This window comes from Aquarana catesbeiana, linkage group LG01 (assembly GCF_042186555.1).
Source record: "Aquarana catesbeiana isolate 2022-GZ linkage group LG01, ASM4218655v1, whole genome shotgun sequence".
NCBI lineage: Eukaryota > Metazoa > Chordata > Amphibia > Anura > Ranidae > Aquarana > Aquarana catesbeiana.
The window spans coordinates 92,196,119-92,211,555 of record NC_133324.1 but is presented as its reverse complement, the minus strand read 5'-3'; the positions used below and the strand labels follow the sequence as shown (position 1 = coordinate 92,211,555).

General features: G+C 44.7%; 1 protein-coding gene across 1 annotated transcript in view; it reads right to left on the bottom strand.

Annotated features, from left to right (window-relative positions):
- Positions 1-15,437, bottom strand: part of C7 (complement C7) — a 101,549-nt gene that overhangs the window by 20,355 nt on the left and 65,757 nt on the right. Inside the window, exons 11-13 of the mRNA XM_073621727.1 lie at positions 10,326-10,554; positions 7,246-7,423; positions 3,070-3,157 (exon numbers count right to left, since the gene is read on the bottom strand). Coding sequence (XP_073477828.1) covers positions 3,070-3,157; positions 7,246-7,423; positions 10,326-10,554 — 495 coding nt within the window. The remainder of the gene's footprint in view (positions 1-3,069; positions 3,158-7,245; positions 7,424-10,325; positions 10,555-15,437) is intronic.

Below are 15,437 nucleotides of genomic sequence, written 5' to 3'. Positions count from 1 at the left end.
GTGCTAGGAATTTAAAACTGTATTTCAGGAAAAATTCAACACTCCCCTTGCCCTGCATGGATTAAATGCTCAATTTTGTCCAGGGCACCATTAAAGAGCAGCTTTAGTTACCTTATGCCTCACTATCTTAACAGGTAGCACTCACCTCTTCCCCTCTGCACTTTGGGCTGTAGTGTTGGGCGAGCTGTTCGGACCAAGCATAAGTTTGACCCAAATATCGCCCGTTTACCCTCATTTGCTGGGCGTTCAGTGGGATGTTTGCCCGCCAAGGGCCCTACAATGCACTGCACGCTTTTTAAATCTTAGCATTAGGGTTCCCCTCATAATCCATACCAGACCCTTAGGTCTGGTATGGATCTTGGAGGGGACCCCACACTGTTTTTTAAACATTTTTGGCATAGGGTTCCTCTTAAAATCCATACCAGACCCAAAGGGCCTGGTGTGGATGGGGAGGGGCCCTATGCCGTTTTTTGTTTTGTTTTTTTTGTATTGCCGGCAATGGTATTGTATTGCTGGCTAATTAAATGTCATTTTTTTTTCTTTAAAAATGTTCGTTTTGCTGCAGCAGGTTCTATACATGGTACAGATGCGCCACTTTACAGGCAGACTAAGGGGGTCTCCAGGTACTATATTTAAAGGAATTTTTTTTTGTTATTGTTTCACTTTAAGCATCATTAAAATCACTGCTTTTGTAAAAACAATCTTTTTTCAAAAAAGAAATTGCATTGGTACATGTCCCCCGTGGCAGTACCCAAGCCCCCATAACCTTTTTATGGCCAATAACTTGCATATAAGCCTTCAAAAAGGGGGCTTTTGATTTTTCAAGTTCAGATCCCAAAGACTTTAATAGAGTTTGTGGCTCGGCTCCAAACTTTTTACATGTTCGTGAGTTCTGGTGTGAACATAACCGGGGACGCTCGGCCCAACTCTAGTGCTCACTCATAATGCACGACTGCTGGTCCTGCATTGTATGCAATGACGCCAGACAGAGTGTGAGAGCGCAAAAGAGAATCAGCTTTAGGGGACTGGTCACACAGAGAGGAAGAAGATTGAAGGATTGCGAGATGAGGAATGGAAAACTGCATTTAAAGGTAACCAAGACAAAAATGAACCTGGAGTTCAACTTCATTCTGACATTTCTTAATACAAAAGGGCATTATAAAATTAAATTATGGACCTCTTTTTTAAGAGGTAAAAAAAACAGACACTTCTTGAATGCAAAAGAGAGTTTATTTCTCTTAAACTTTTTTGGGTGAGAGAGGGTTAGGGCCAGGACACCCTTAGGTAATTGCAAGACTAATTGGCAGACTCCGAGACTTCAACAGGAAGACACCTATGCAGGGAAAGGCATCCAGCAAGACACCACATCTGCATGTGTAGGAATGCTGTCTCCTATGGCAACAGTTTTTAACATTTTCTAACACAAAGGGTAAAAGTTCTTTCACTTCCACTACAATCACTTCTTGTAGTTCTTCAGCCCACTGAGCTCCCAGTCTCTCACTAGACTAGATGATTCACTGACACTGAATCCCTTGAGCTCCTCCAATCTTCACGGTGGTATCTTCCCCAAGCGTCACCCCTGCTAGTCCTGCTGGATCCCTAGCTTGGCACTCAAGATACCACTCAAGCTTCACCCCACTGGCCTGCTCGGTCCCTGGCTTGACACACAATGCTGCTCTGCAAGTGTCACTTCCGCTGGCTGGGTCCCTGGCTTGATACCCACTGAAGTTTCCTGACTCTTCACCATCCCCGGTTGGTGAGAATGCTGCTCCGCTACTTGCTTCAGTTACTCACTGTGGTCCCTGGTAAAAAGGTGGTTGGTAGAAGGGAAGTGGCGACAGCTTCCCTTCTACCTCTGTCCCAGATGGGTTCTCCAGCCGGCAGAACCGTTAATTCTGGTTGGACTGCAAGCCAGAGTCCCAACTCTGCGCTGCTCTCTCACTTTTGGATAGGCCCTCAGACAGACTAGAAGCCAGATGTGCACGGGATAGGCCCAATCTCTGGCCTAGCAGCCCGGGTAGTACAACACAAGTCCACCCAGACAGCCATCCAGGTGACACAGAACACCGATCACCTGACTCCACCCAAATATATAGGCTCTCTCAGCAGGCCAAGGGATTTAAGAAAACCCCTGCCCATTGGCTGAGATACCCCATATACCCATAATCTGACCTTGCATTGGCCTTCTCATATCTAAAGCCACCAGGAATCAAGCAGAAGAGCCGCACTGGCTATTGAACTTCCTTTTTCTCGGCTCGTCGTACGTGTTGTACGTCACCGCGTTCTTGACGTTCGGAATTTCCGACAAGATTTGTGTGACCCTGTGCATGCAAGACAAGTTTGAGCCAACATCTGTCGGAAAAAATCCATGGATTTTGTTGTCGGAATGTCCGATCGTGTGTACGGGGCATTACAGTAAAATCAATTGATCCTCAACAATTAGCCAAGGTAGCTAAACCTAGGAGGTAAATTTAAGAGCAACCCTACCTAAACACCAGGGTGCTACACAAGAAACATTTCAACAAAATTTTCAAATCTCTGAAAATCCCCAGAAAAGAAAACTCCAATTGAATTAATTCATATTAACTATAATGAAGAAGAGAATTTTCTCAGCAAAAGAGTGATGGCTGGTTTTGACTTAAGTAGAGTTGCCTTTTTGACAGAAACAATGGAACAAAGACATTGTTCACACATCTTGTCCACTGCCCTTGCTGTCTCAGTTAACAGACAGCTAGGAGGTAATATGTTGCCTCCTCATTGCCTGTTTTAACCCTGGAAAGCCCACACCACCATGCCACAACTGCATGCATTGCGTGCTGTTGCAAGGCAGTTGCTATGCAGCCCCTTTCACCTGAATGAGTCGTGTTTAATAGTAGTACTGCCTGCCAAACTGGAAATGGAGTATAATTTTTGGCCCAACCACAAAACAAAGCATTGCAGCCACGGCATGTGTACAACTCTGTCCGGCTGCTGTTGCAGCATAAGGCAAGCAGTCGAGGGGCCTGTTTTTACCGTCACTGGCCACCCATGTGAGTGAGCCCTAAAAGTACACAAAACAGCTGTACTTACCAAGATATAGCCATTCCACAGAGAAGGAGGAGGAGGACAGAACTGAGTAGGTAAAATGTTGATGTCAAAGCAGTGAGGCTCTATAGTTCTGCAGACAAGTGAAAACACATTAGGTATAATGACTGTATTACTTACAGTTACCAAGCAATTCATTATGATTAATTACTTTTACAATTTATTACTATTAGTAGTAGTAGTAGTAATAGTAGCAGTATTATTATTATATAGCAGGGATATGCAATTAGAGGACCTCCAGCTGTTGCAGAACTACAAGTCCCATGATGCATAGCAAGACTCTGACAGCCACAAGCATGACACCCAGAGGCAGAGGCATGATGGGACTTGTAGTTTTGCAACAGCTGGAGGTCCGCTAATTGCATATCCCTGTTATATAACATTATGCCAGCGCTAACATTAATTTGCTTAAAGTGACTATATTCTACGCCCATCCAGACCAAAAACGGGGGGTCTATCTATCTAGTATTTATGTGCTATCAGGCTTTTGCAGTTCACTGTTCACTGTGCAGCAGACTTCATACTGTGGAAAAAAGGGTCAGGACTGGGAGCCAATCATGTGTGCTACATGAGAATGTGCTGAAATGGAACATGCTGATAGAAGAAAAGAGCAGAGTAGAAGAATGACCTTCTCAGTGCCATGATCAGTGCCCTAATTACATCTCTTACTGTCCCCTGCAAGGAGATGCCGCTGATCGGCTCTCCTCGCCACACACTCTGTCAGTGTGAGGCGAGGAGTGCTGACTATCAGCACTTCCTTGTTTACATGTGACCGGCTGTGATTGGACACAGTCGATCACATGAATAAAAAGCCGCGTCACGGCCATACGGCGTGACCGCCACGCTGTGCGCCCCCCTCGGATGTGGCCATACGGGTGCGCCGTCATATGACGCCCACCCAGAACGAGAGCCGCACCGCCCCTCCATCATTTGACGGCGGGCATGCGGCAAGTGGTTAAACAAGGGAAGATGTGTTAAAAGCAAGTTAAAACAATTTTTCAGTGTTTAAAGCATGAAAAAAATTATAAGAAAGAGACCAACTAAACTGACTGGAGAGGAGGCTCACAGCCCGTTTAGAGGAGTCACAGGACCCCCTATAGCAGGGGTGTCCATCCTGCGGCCATGGGCCGCATTAGGTCCAAGGCAGCTATGAATGCAGCCCAACACAAAATCGTAAACTTTAAAATAACTCTGCCTCCTGCGTGCCCCCTCGGGTGCGCAACCAGCATGCTCTGTGACTTCTGTGCCCTTCAGACACAGCTGATCACCAATCACAGGAAAGGGCCAATCACAGCTGCCCTGTACCATGTGATCAGCTGATCCCATGTAAACAGACTTGCCAGTTACCAGCAGTCTTTTCCTTCCACACTGTGTCTGTGTGAGGAAAGGAGAGCTGTTAACCGGCAAAACTGTCAGTACATTGTTTACACTGATAATCATAGCACTGATTATCAGTGCTGCCTATCAGTGCCACCTATCAGTGCCATTTATCAGTGCCACTTATCAGTGCTCATCAATGCCGCCTATCTGTGCCTCTCAGTGCCGCCTCTCAGTGCCACCTATCAGTGCTGCCTATCATTGCTGCCTATCAGTGCCGCCTATCAGTGCTCGACAATGCCGCCTATCAGTGCTCATCAATGCCGACTATCAGTGCTACCTATCAGTAGCCATCAGTGTAGCCTAGCAGTGCTGTTCACCAGTGCCTCCTGAGCAGGGCTCTGAGCTGAGAGCAACTCCCTAATACAGCCCAGAGCCTGCACTGACAGTCCCCCCCCCCTCCATCACACAGATGGAAGAGGAGAGAGCCGATCTGCTCCTTCTCTTGCCGCCCCTCTTCTCCTGTCTGCATTGCAGAAAGTGTGAAGCCCAGCAGCTGATTGATCATATTCAGCTGATTAGCTTCACAAACTTCTAGTGGTGCACACAGGAAGAGAGGGGGGTGGGTGGAGGAGATCGTCTCTCTCCTCTCCTATCTGTGCGAAGGAGGAGGGAGGGAGACGCTCTCAGCTCAGAGCCCTGCGGCTAGAAACCTCGCTGGGGCCCCCCAACAGTGGCGGTGCACCAGAGCCCGGTCGCAAGTGCGACCTTTGCGACCCTGGTAGTTTGTGCTTCACCAAATCTTTTTCTCGGAGAACTGCATCACTATGTCAGTAAAGACATGATGATCACATGGCTTTGATAGGAAATGTGGGTATTTTAAGCAAATTTTGCAGACTACATGACAAAATTTGAGGTTAACAATGGTGAAATTTCCACAAAAGCTAAAATTGATAATTTTGCAGTGAAACAAATTTTGGCTAAACCACGATGTTCCCTATGAACTGACAGACTTTTGTTATAAAAATGTTTCCTAATATAACTATAATTATGTTAAGAAATGCTGTTCAATACTTTTTGACCAAAAAAAAAAAAAAATGCTAATACATCAGGATCCAAGAATAAAATATTCAACGCCAAAGGCTAGGTTGGCAGAGAGAGAACAAGTGACCTTTGTATAAATTTGCCTAATATTCATCGGTAATAAGCAAGCTCCTAATTTTGTAGATGATAAAAGTCAGCGTCCATTTGCTGACAAAGTGACAATGACAGTTGTCAGAACAGGTGAGCATTTTATCAAGGAGATGACATTTGGAAAGAACAAATATTAGCACATGGCAGATGCAGGCTGATCGTCTGAGAGCTGTAATCAGATTTTAGGCATGTTTCTGTTATTAACACATTTGTATTGCTTTATTTTTTTACACTTTTTTGGCAAGTACATCATTCATTCAATACACATCCATTGGTCAGGGCAATGAAGAACGTGAACCTAGGTATATATTTTAATGTGACATATAACATGCACAGCAACGGCTGGTGCTAACAATTATCCCTGAAGGGAATCTGTTAGTGGACCTGGAATCAAAAAGTGAAGACTTGCTATGTCATTAATGGTAATTGCACCTAAGCAGTACTCCAAAAAAATCTACCTTTCATCTTGAATTCCTCAATAAAATTTAAGTGGACCTGTCATTTTGTAGTAAACATAGTACTACAAGGGAAGTGCACTGACAAAAAGTAGATATTTTTTTTATTTTTTATTTTTTTTCCTCTGGTTAAAGAGTATGTAAACCCAATATTTCATATTCCTGATATGTATCATGTACTTATATGAAAAAGTATCCTGTTCTCTTTGTATTGCCTACTTTGTGGGAAATCCCTGGTTTTCTTTCCAGTCCCTCTGCTTTCCTATTAAAAACTGATCATACTAGGCAGGAGAGCAGACTGTGGTCAGTTCTCTAGCTATGCTGGGAACTCAGCCTTGTTCTCCTCCAATGACCAGACTTATCCCCCCCATGCACAACCTTTCACTGGTAAGATCAGTGTACTGTTGTTTCTCCTCCCCCACCAGCTCTTATGCAGCTGAGAACAGAGGGAATGTGATGACTTATAAAAAAAGGGAAAAAAGTTATTTATAATTTTTATTATATCTACACAAATTTCTATTCTAAATTGAATGGGTTGTTTTACAAGGTGATCGTATACAATCACTTTGTTTTTAGAGTACTTATAAAGAGTATACTTTTAAGGCATATGCTGTGTTGATTAATAAGCTCACCTTTACCCAAAAAGAGAAAGGCTGAACTAACACCGTACACCCCCCCCCCCTCCCCACCACCACCTTCTGCCCAGTCCCCACTGCACCTACCTCTGTGGATAATTAGCTTACACTGCCCACTTAACTGGTGCAGGTTTCTGAGGATTTTAAAGCCACGGTCTTCTTCCCTATCTTTCCTTAGGGACGCCAGGACAGATTAGAGCAATTCTGATTGGTCAAAGCAGTCACGTGCAGGCACATGACCAATCAGAATCCTTCTGATCTGTCCTGGAAGAAGACCACAGCTTTAAAATCCCTGGACCTGCACCAGCTAAGTGGGCAGTGAACGCTAATAATCATGGAGGTAAATGGAGGTAAGTGGAGGGGGGGGGGTGTTAGGGTGTACAGTGTTATTTCACTTTTTCATTGTTTGTGAAAAGGTGAACTTACCCTTTAAATTTTGCCCCATTCTACTTTATTGTTACTGTAACAATGCTAACCGATTACGTTTTGGAAGGGTTAGAAAATGTCAGGTACCAGTGTTCTTCTGAGATGATGAACAAAGAATTACATATATAACGAACCGTAAGTGCTCCAGCTCATCCTCCTCACACTTTTGGCTTTCTATCGAGTCTCCGATACAGCTCTTCCCTCCTCCGCTGGGTGCTGGATTGTTACAGACCCTGTTCCGGACTCTTCTTCCAGAGGTTCCACGACAGAGGTTCCAGGACGACCAGCAGCTCCAGCTACCATGAACAACTCCTTCAATCATAGGACGTTGAGTGAGATATACAGAAATTGAGAGTATATGACTCATACTTAATAAGTATGAGTCATATATGATATATATATATCATGTATGAGTCAGTATATGAGTTTGAGTTTGATTGCGTGTACAAACTGGTTGCACTTACAAATTACTATCCTTTCAAAACCATTTCTAGGAACACTAAATCTTAGACAATCAAATTCAGGGGTTGATTTACTAAAGGCAAATAGACTTGTGCAGTTGCTCCAGAGCTTAGTAAACAAGGTAAAGCTTCACTTTGCAAAGAGTACCCAATCATGTGCAAGAAAAAAAAAACTGCATTTTTGCTTGCACAAGATTGGATGATGGAAGTCAGCATAGTTGTTGCTCATTTAAGCTCTAGAGCAGGGGTAGGCAACCTTAAAGAGGTGAAGATCTATCTGAACAACATGGGAGAAGTCAAGATCACCGGGCACAGTGTCGCCTCCTCACACCTGATTTAAACCTTTAATTGCCGTACTACTGTGTCGCAATCGCATGCATTACACGTAACGTAATCATGGGTTTAATTCAGGCGGTGAGGAAGTAACATATTACCTCCCCGCCACCTGTTTAACACACTCAGATTGCTTTTCAGAGGAGGAGCAATGCTTGCTTCACTTGTGAATGAGCCCTTAGTTGCATTCGGCAGCAGCAACCTTAGGGCTCATTCACACATAAAGTTGGGGGGGTGGTATTGTTTAATCACGGTTTGGCCTCCCCCAATCCCCCACCCCCTTTAGCTGCTGAGGCAGCAGCCAAAAGTCTACACATGCCACAGCAGGAATTAAACCCCCTGTTGTTTTTGGTGGGTGCTACCGCCTGCCAATCCTGACATTTTCAAGTAAATGGGGCTACTCTGCAATCGCCCCCCAACTGCAGCACATCAGTGTGAAAGCAGCCCTATACTATTATGCCCAGTGTATTGCTTCACACTGATCTGAAGATCTTTTCTTTCCTGCTGCTGGTACCACTCTGGAGACCGCTAGCAGGGATAAGAGTTGGAGTGCAGTTGTTATCACACCACATGGGACAGGAGCCAGCACTACATGGGAGGCAGTGGCTTATGCGCCTCTTGGTAGGTCAGCAAGTCCAGACAGCAATCTACCAGTCACCTGTCCATGATCTACTGGTAGATCGCGTTCAACAGGTTGTTGACCCCGGCTCTAGAGCAACTGCTCTTGCAGAGTGCAGCTGCACTTTGCAAAGTGCATAGTCTTTTTGCCTTCAGTAAATCAACCCCACAGTATCATACTGTCCTAGAATACCATGTGACCGTTGTATCCTATCTCAATAATTACTTTGAAAACTTCCTTAAAACGGAGTTCCACCCAAAACTGGAACTTCCGCTTTAAGGGAAGGTTACCCCTGACTTGCCAGAAGCTAGTTAACCTCTCCCCTCTCCCTCTCGGCAATGGTCTGGGACACGTTACAGGTCCCAGATGATTGCCTGGCCAGTCACGACGAGCGGAGCTTCGTTCCCCCGCATCGCTGGACCCTGGGACAGGTAAGTGTCCAATTATTAAAAGTCAGCAGCTGCAGTATTTGTAGCTGCTGACTTTAATTTTTTTATTTTTTTTTAAGGAAAACTCCGCTTTAGGGAAATATTTCCTGAAGGAGACAGAGGCTGCAATTGTTTAATTTTGATTGAGCTAATGCCTGTTTCCTGGCTGTCATGCTGACCCCAATTAGTACTTTGAGTCACTAACCCAGAAGTATGCAGATAAGACAACGATACTCCTGATCTTCATATTTGATAAGGGTCAGTGGCTCACAAAGGAATAAAAACGGAGCGCCAGAGTAGCACACAAGAATTTTCAGGAGGTCGGCAATGGCAGCTCCATATCTCAGGTTTAATTTAACGTTTAAAACCCAGATTTTTAAAGAGCAGTGCCACAGGAAACCCCGCAGCTAGCAGTAATAGGAACACCCATGCATGCTGAAAGTATGGTGCTACAATGTGGGTTTCAATATGTAGCGTAGACAACCCAGCAATTATAATTGATGCTCCCAATTTCCAGCTTAGCTTGCCATTATAGGGCTGTTTCTGAGCTCCTAAGAGGCAATGTTGGAAAAACTGTCTAGAGGCTATGCCAAAATACCATGCTGTCATCACTGGGCTAATGTCATGGCAGGTGCAGGTTCTTAAGCAGTTTATATTAGGGTTTAGTGTACACTGGCTTTTGTTCATGCTAGAACTAATTTTCTCTGTTAGTATTTTATTCAGCCAAGCTGGCTTCCTGGATGGTCCCTAGCTATGGGCATGCCCCTCTGGCACATTTCACCCTATCTCTATGATTAAACCTATCCTGGATGAAAAGTGTCAGAGGGGTGCTTGCTGAGTAAAGACAAGCTCTCCTGAAGGTTCTCCGGAAGGCACCTGGTTTACCACAGATTAAAGGCACGCATAACAGCTTTGAGAGGCACTGTTCCTTTGAATTCCTCAGCTGTTATATTTATTTAATTGAATAGTCCTTATTTGAATTTAATAATTGAATTGTCTTCTACTGTATGGATATTGTGGTACCTGCGGACAGGCCAGATCTGGATCTGTGTCTTGTTTGGCTGGTAATTGCAGAATGACTTTAAATGTTGTGAGCTGTGTATTGCAGGTCAAATTCACGTGAGAAGGAAATAATATGGAACAAAGTAGTTTCTCAAACTGATCTGAAATGCAAGAAGAATGCACCAGAAAGCGTGATGCATATGCCCATCTATACAAGCCCTTAGGGTGGCCTCATATTGTTCTGTCCATGGTTCTTGTGGAGATTTAGGCTTATCTATGGCCACCCATACAGACAACCACTAGAAAAAGAATCTACTAATCTAAAAAATGAACTACAGCCAAGAACTGACTATACACTATAATTTTCATACCTGGGCTTTCATCTGTCAGGGTCCCATATTGACAGGCCTGTCCATAGGTGTTCGGCTTACAGTAACATTCACACTTTCGTCCATTGACGACTGGTTGTCCATTGTTTTTACATGGCTTGCAGCGACATGAATGTGCTTCTCCAATATATTGCTCAATGGCTCGTTTCAAAAAGATTCGTTTGACTGATGCACAAGGCACTTCTTTTACCAGCTCGTACAAGGGAGTAAGCTTTAAAACAAATGGAAATAAATTCTGTGCAATGGCCATCTATATGTTCAGAATTCATCATTTTACCCCAATATCCTTATCATTTAAAGAATGAATCAGTTTACCCCAATATATCCTTATCATTTAAAGTAAATCTATAGTTTCGTAAATAAATTATTAATCATGTATGAAACCCCCTCTTTAGTAGAACTCTTTAGTAGTTTAAAAAAAAAAAAAAAAAAAAAAAAAAATTATATATATATATATATATATATATATATATATATATATATATATATATATATATATATATATAGTAACATTGGGGGTTGTTTAGCTCAGTGTAGTGCTTACCCTAGTGTGTGGAGTCCATGCCAGATATGCCGTTTAAGGGCTTCTAGGCCCCCTTTTATTAAAGAAAGAAAATGTCCATCCAGAATTCCCACATAGGGGTTTCAACTTCACAGCAGTAATGTAATAATAAACAAAAATTACCAAGCCACCTGGCTCTCGAGCAGCACCGCTGCTCAGGCTTATGCTTCAGCCCTCTTGGCTCTATAACGGACTACCTTGCTCGCCTGGACTCCTCGGGAGGGTGGATCCCAGAACCATGGTCAGGTGTCTAAAAATAGCCCAGCACACACCTGACCAGTCAGTATGCTGGTGGATCTCAAAACCCGGACCCAGGACTTGGGATCCCCGATCTCCAGGTCCCAAAGTGGACTTGGACTTTAGTAAATAATGAGGAAACTGAAAAGCCAGTTTCCTCCCAAATAAGCAAATAAACTGGAGCCCTTCAACCTGCCTGGTTGAGAATCCTGCGTCCATACACTGGTGGGGTACTACACTACCACAATATATATATATATATATATATATATATATATATATATATATATATATATATATGAAGCTGACTTTGTGCACTGGTGCACAGTCATACAGGAAGGGAAAAGGGCCTTCCCCAAATTGTTGTCAAAAGGTTGGAGGCACACAATTGTCTAATGTGTTGCTGTAGCATTAACAGTAACCTTTACTGGAAATAACTAAACTCAATTATTTGGAGGGATGTACACACACTTGTGCTCATAGGGTGTATATAGAAAATTCAAAAGTGTGGCGCTATAAGCTCCGTAAATAAGTGATGAATAAATAAATCAGAATGGTGGAAAAATCTTAAATATTAAGTGACTTCAAAGCAAACATTTCAGTGTGAACCAAAAAGTGCCAGGTGAATGAATGTAACTAGTGAACAAAATAATAACACTTATAAACATTCACTAAATCAAATGGTAGGTGAAAAAAACATCACAAAATGGTATTAAATATAAAGTCCATATCACAATAAGTGAAAAAAACAAAAGCAAAAAGTCTGTGGTAACAGTGCATAGGCGATGATAAACAGGTGTCTCCTGAGCATGCAGAGGGATTGTTTAGACCCGGCAACCTAGTAGATAAATGGACCGTAGGGAGACCAGAAGTGTACAGAAGATTGAAATCAGTGCCAGGACCGTCACCAGGAATCATGGAGGCTTACCAGAAATAGTGGCCTGAAATAGCATATGCCATACAGGTCAAAAGGGCTTATATCTGGTCAGATGTCATCACCACACAGAAAGGGGGAAGAAATCAGCACGGCTTCCTCATCAATGGATACACCATAAGCCAAGCGAATAGTTTGTGTTGCATGTGAGGGATAAAAACACTCACATAGCGTGATAACGTTTAAACTTGGATTTATTTAAAATAAAGAATAAAAACAAACTCACATTGTCAGAAGATAGGAATAGCATGTAAATCGTGTAGCGGTAGTCATGAGGGATCCACCCTCATAGGGTGTATATTTTGTTCTGTGATGATGTGGCAGCCAGTGAGAGAAACCAACCACAGTGCCCAGCGGGTGACATGATATCTAACAAACCTAAGAAATAGGAACAGTGCTCATCGCTATGCAAGACAGCAAAGAATGGACCTGTTGCCAGATATAATAAAAAGTATTCAGCCCTGGTTCACATTGGTACAATTTGACATGTCAAAACGCATGTCAAATCGGCGGCAATTGCCGGCAATGGCACCGTCCTAATCGGTGCGACGCTGCATTTGCGGCGCCGCACGGATTTAAAAAAAAGTAGTTTCTGTTTTACTTTTTGCAATTTCGGGCTGCGCTTTACATTGACATCTGTGCAGAAACCTGCACAGATGCCTCTAAAATCGTGGCCGAAATCGGGACTGACATGCGGGAGTGAAATCGTGCGAGTTCAGCTTCATTCCCGCAGCTCAGTGTGAATCTGGGCTCAATGGGAGAGTTTTCCTTAAACTGGTGCACACACATAATCTGGTGCAGCTGTGTATAGTAAATGATCAGCTTTTTTAGGCCAGGTTCACACTAGTGTGACAAATGCTCCAACACTGGGAGCTCATGTCGCATGATGTGTGAAAACCAATGTTTCCCTATGGGAGCCGTCTTAACTGGTCCGACACAAGTCGGTCCGACTTTGAAAATGCTCCCTGTACTACTTTGGTCCGACTTTGATCCTACTTCAGCCCATTGACTATCATTGAAGTTGGATCAAAGTCGGATCGCCGTCTTGCATGCATGATCCGACTTGTGCATGCGACTTGTGCTCTGATGATCTTGAGGGGGAACTCCACGCCAAATTTTAAATTAAAAAACGGCATGGGTTCCCTCTCCAAGAGCATACCAGGCCCTTGGGTCTGGTATGGATTTTAAGGGGGACCCCCCTACACCGAAAAAAGGCATGGGGATCTCCCCCAAATCCATACCAGACCCTTATCCGAGCACGCAGCCCGGCTGGTCAGGAAAAGGGGTGGGGACAAGTGAGAGCCCCCCCTCTCGAACCGTACCAGGCCGCATGCCCTCAACATGGGCCCCCCCACCCCAAAGCACCTTGTCCCCATGTTGATGAGGACAAGGGCCTCTTCCCGACAACTCTGGCCATTGGTTGTTGGGGTCTGCGGGCGGGGGGCTTATCAGAATCCGGGAGCCCCCAGATCCCGGCCCCCACCCTATGTGAATGAGTATGGGGTACATCGTACCCCCACCCATTCACCTAGAATTCACCAATAAAAAAACACACTAGACAGGTTTTTAAAGTCATTTATTAGGCTAGGGGGTCTTCTTCAGACTTCGGGGGTCTCTTCCTTCTTCTCCATGCTCTCCGGCCTCTTCTCCGGGCTCTCCGGCCTCTTCTCCCGGTCTCCGGTTCTTCTCCCGGGCTCCTCCGCTATCTTCTGCTCTTTTGCCGCTCTTTTACTAGCGGTGGCCCGGTCTTCTCCGTCGTCTTCTTCCCTCCGATCTTCTTCCGATGTTGACACGACGCTCTCTCCCGTTGTAATGCCGTCTGCGAGGTGTGCAACGACTTATATAGGTATGGAGCGTGGTCACCGGGTGATATCATCTGGTGACTCCGCCCATTATGACGTTACCACCCGGGGCATGGGCGGAGACACAGAATGACATCACCCGGTGACCACGCCCCATACCTATATAAATCATTGCGCACCTCGCAGACGGCATTACAGCGGGAGACAGCGTCATGTCAACATTGGAAGAAGACCGGAGGGAAGAACACGATGGAGAAGCAAAAGAGCGGCAAAAGAGCAGAAGATAGCGGAGGAGCCTGGCAGAAGATAACGGAGACTGGGAGAAGAACCGGAGAGCGCGGAGAAGAGGCCAGAGAGCGCAGAGAAGAAGGAAGAGACCCCCAAAGTCGGAAGAAGACCCCCGGAGCTGCCTAATAAATTACTTTAAAAACCTGTCTAGTGTGTTTTTTATAGACACTTTTTTTCCTAGGTGAATGGGTAGGGGTACGATGTACCCCATACTCATTCACATAGGGTGGGGGGCCAGGATCTGGGGGCCCCCTTATTAAAGGAGGCTCCCGGATTCCAATAAGCCCACCCACCCGCAGACCCCGACAACCAACGGCCAGAGTTGTCGGGAAGAGGCCCTTGTTCTCATCAACATGGGGACAAGGTGCTTTGTGGAGGGGGGGCCGCAGGGCGCCCCCTGCCCCAAAGCGCCCACCCCCCCATGTTGAGGGCATGCGGCCTGGTACGGTTCAGCAGGGGGGGGCGCTCGCTCGTCCCCACCCCTTTTCCTGACCGGCCGGGCTGCATGCTCGGATAAGGGTCTGGTATGGATTTGTGGGGGACCCCTACGCCTTTTTTTGGTGTAGGGGGGTTCCCCTTAAAACCCATACCAGACCCAAGGGCCTGGTATGCTCTTGGAGGGGGAACCCATGCCGGATTTTTATTTAAAATTTGGAGTGGAGTTTCCCCTCAAGATTCATACCAAACACAGTGCCTGGTATTGGCGGGGTTCCAAGTCGGATCCCCGTTCATTGAAAGTCAGACGTATGTCGCAGGGCAAAGTCGGTTCCAAAGTAGGACGGCTGTCGTGTCGCACCAGTGTGAACCCGGCCTTATGTTTTATTGCCAAAGCTTACTTGAACAATCTGAAATTAGAAGCTGATTGGTTACTATGCACAGCTGCACCAGATTCTATGTGCATCCGTTTCAGTAAATCCCTCCCAATGTGTTTTTTTACAGGGGGATGTTGGTTGAGACAGGGTCACTTTACTGTAAAAAAAATGTACGTGAATATTTTCAACATGTTAGTTATATGTGCAGATAGAAATTAACACTCACAATTAGAAATTAATTTACACAGAGGAGAAAAAAATGTCATTACACATTCAGCCTTTGCTTTACTTCTTTAGGTAGCAATGGACAATGACTAGCTCTCTGCAATGTACTGAGATGTTTTTACATTTTGCCTACGCAACTCCTTTAAGGATTTGCTGCTATTTTTATTTTTAATGATTAACCAAGAAATCCATCACCTTGCAGCATCTCACTTTGTTGTGATTGTCCTTAAGAAG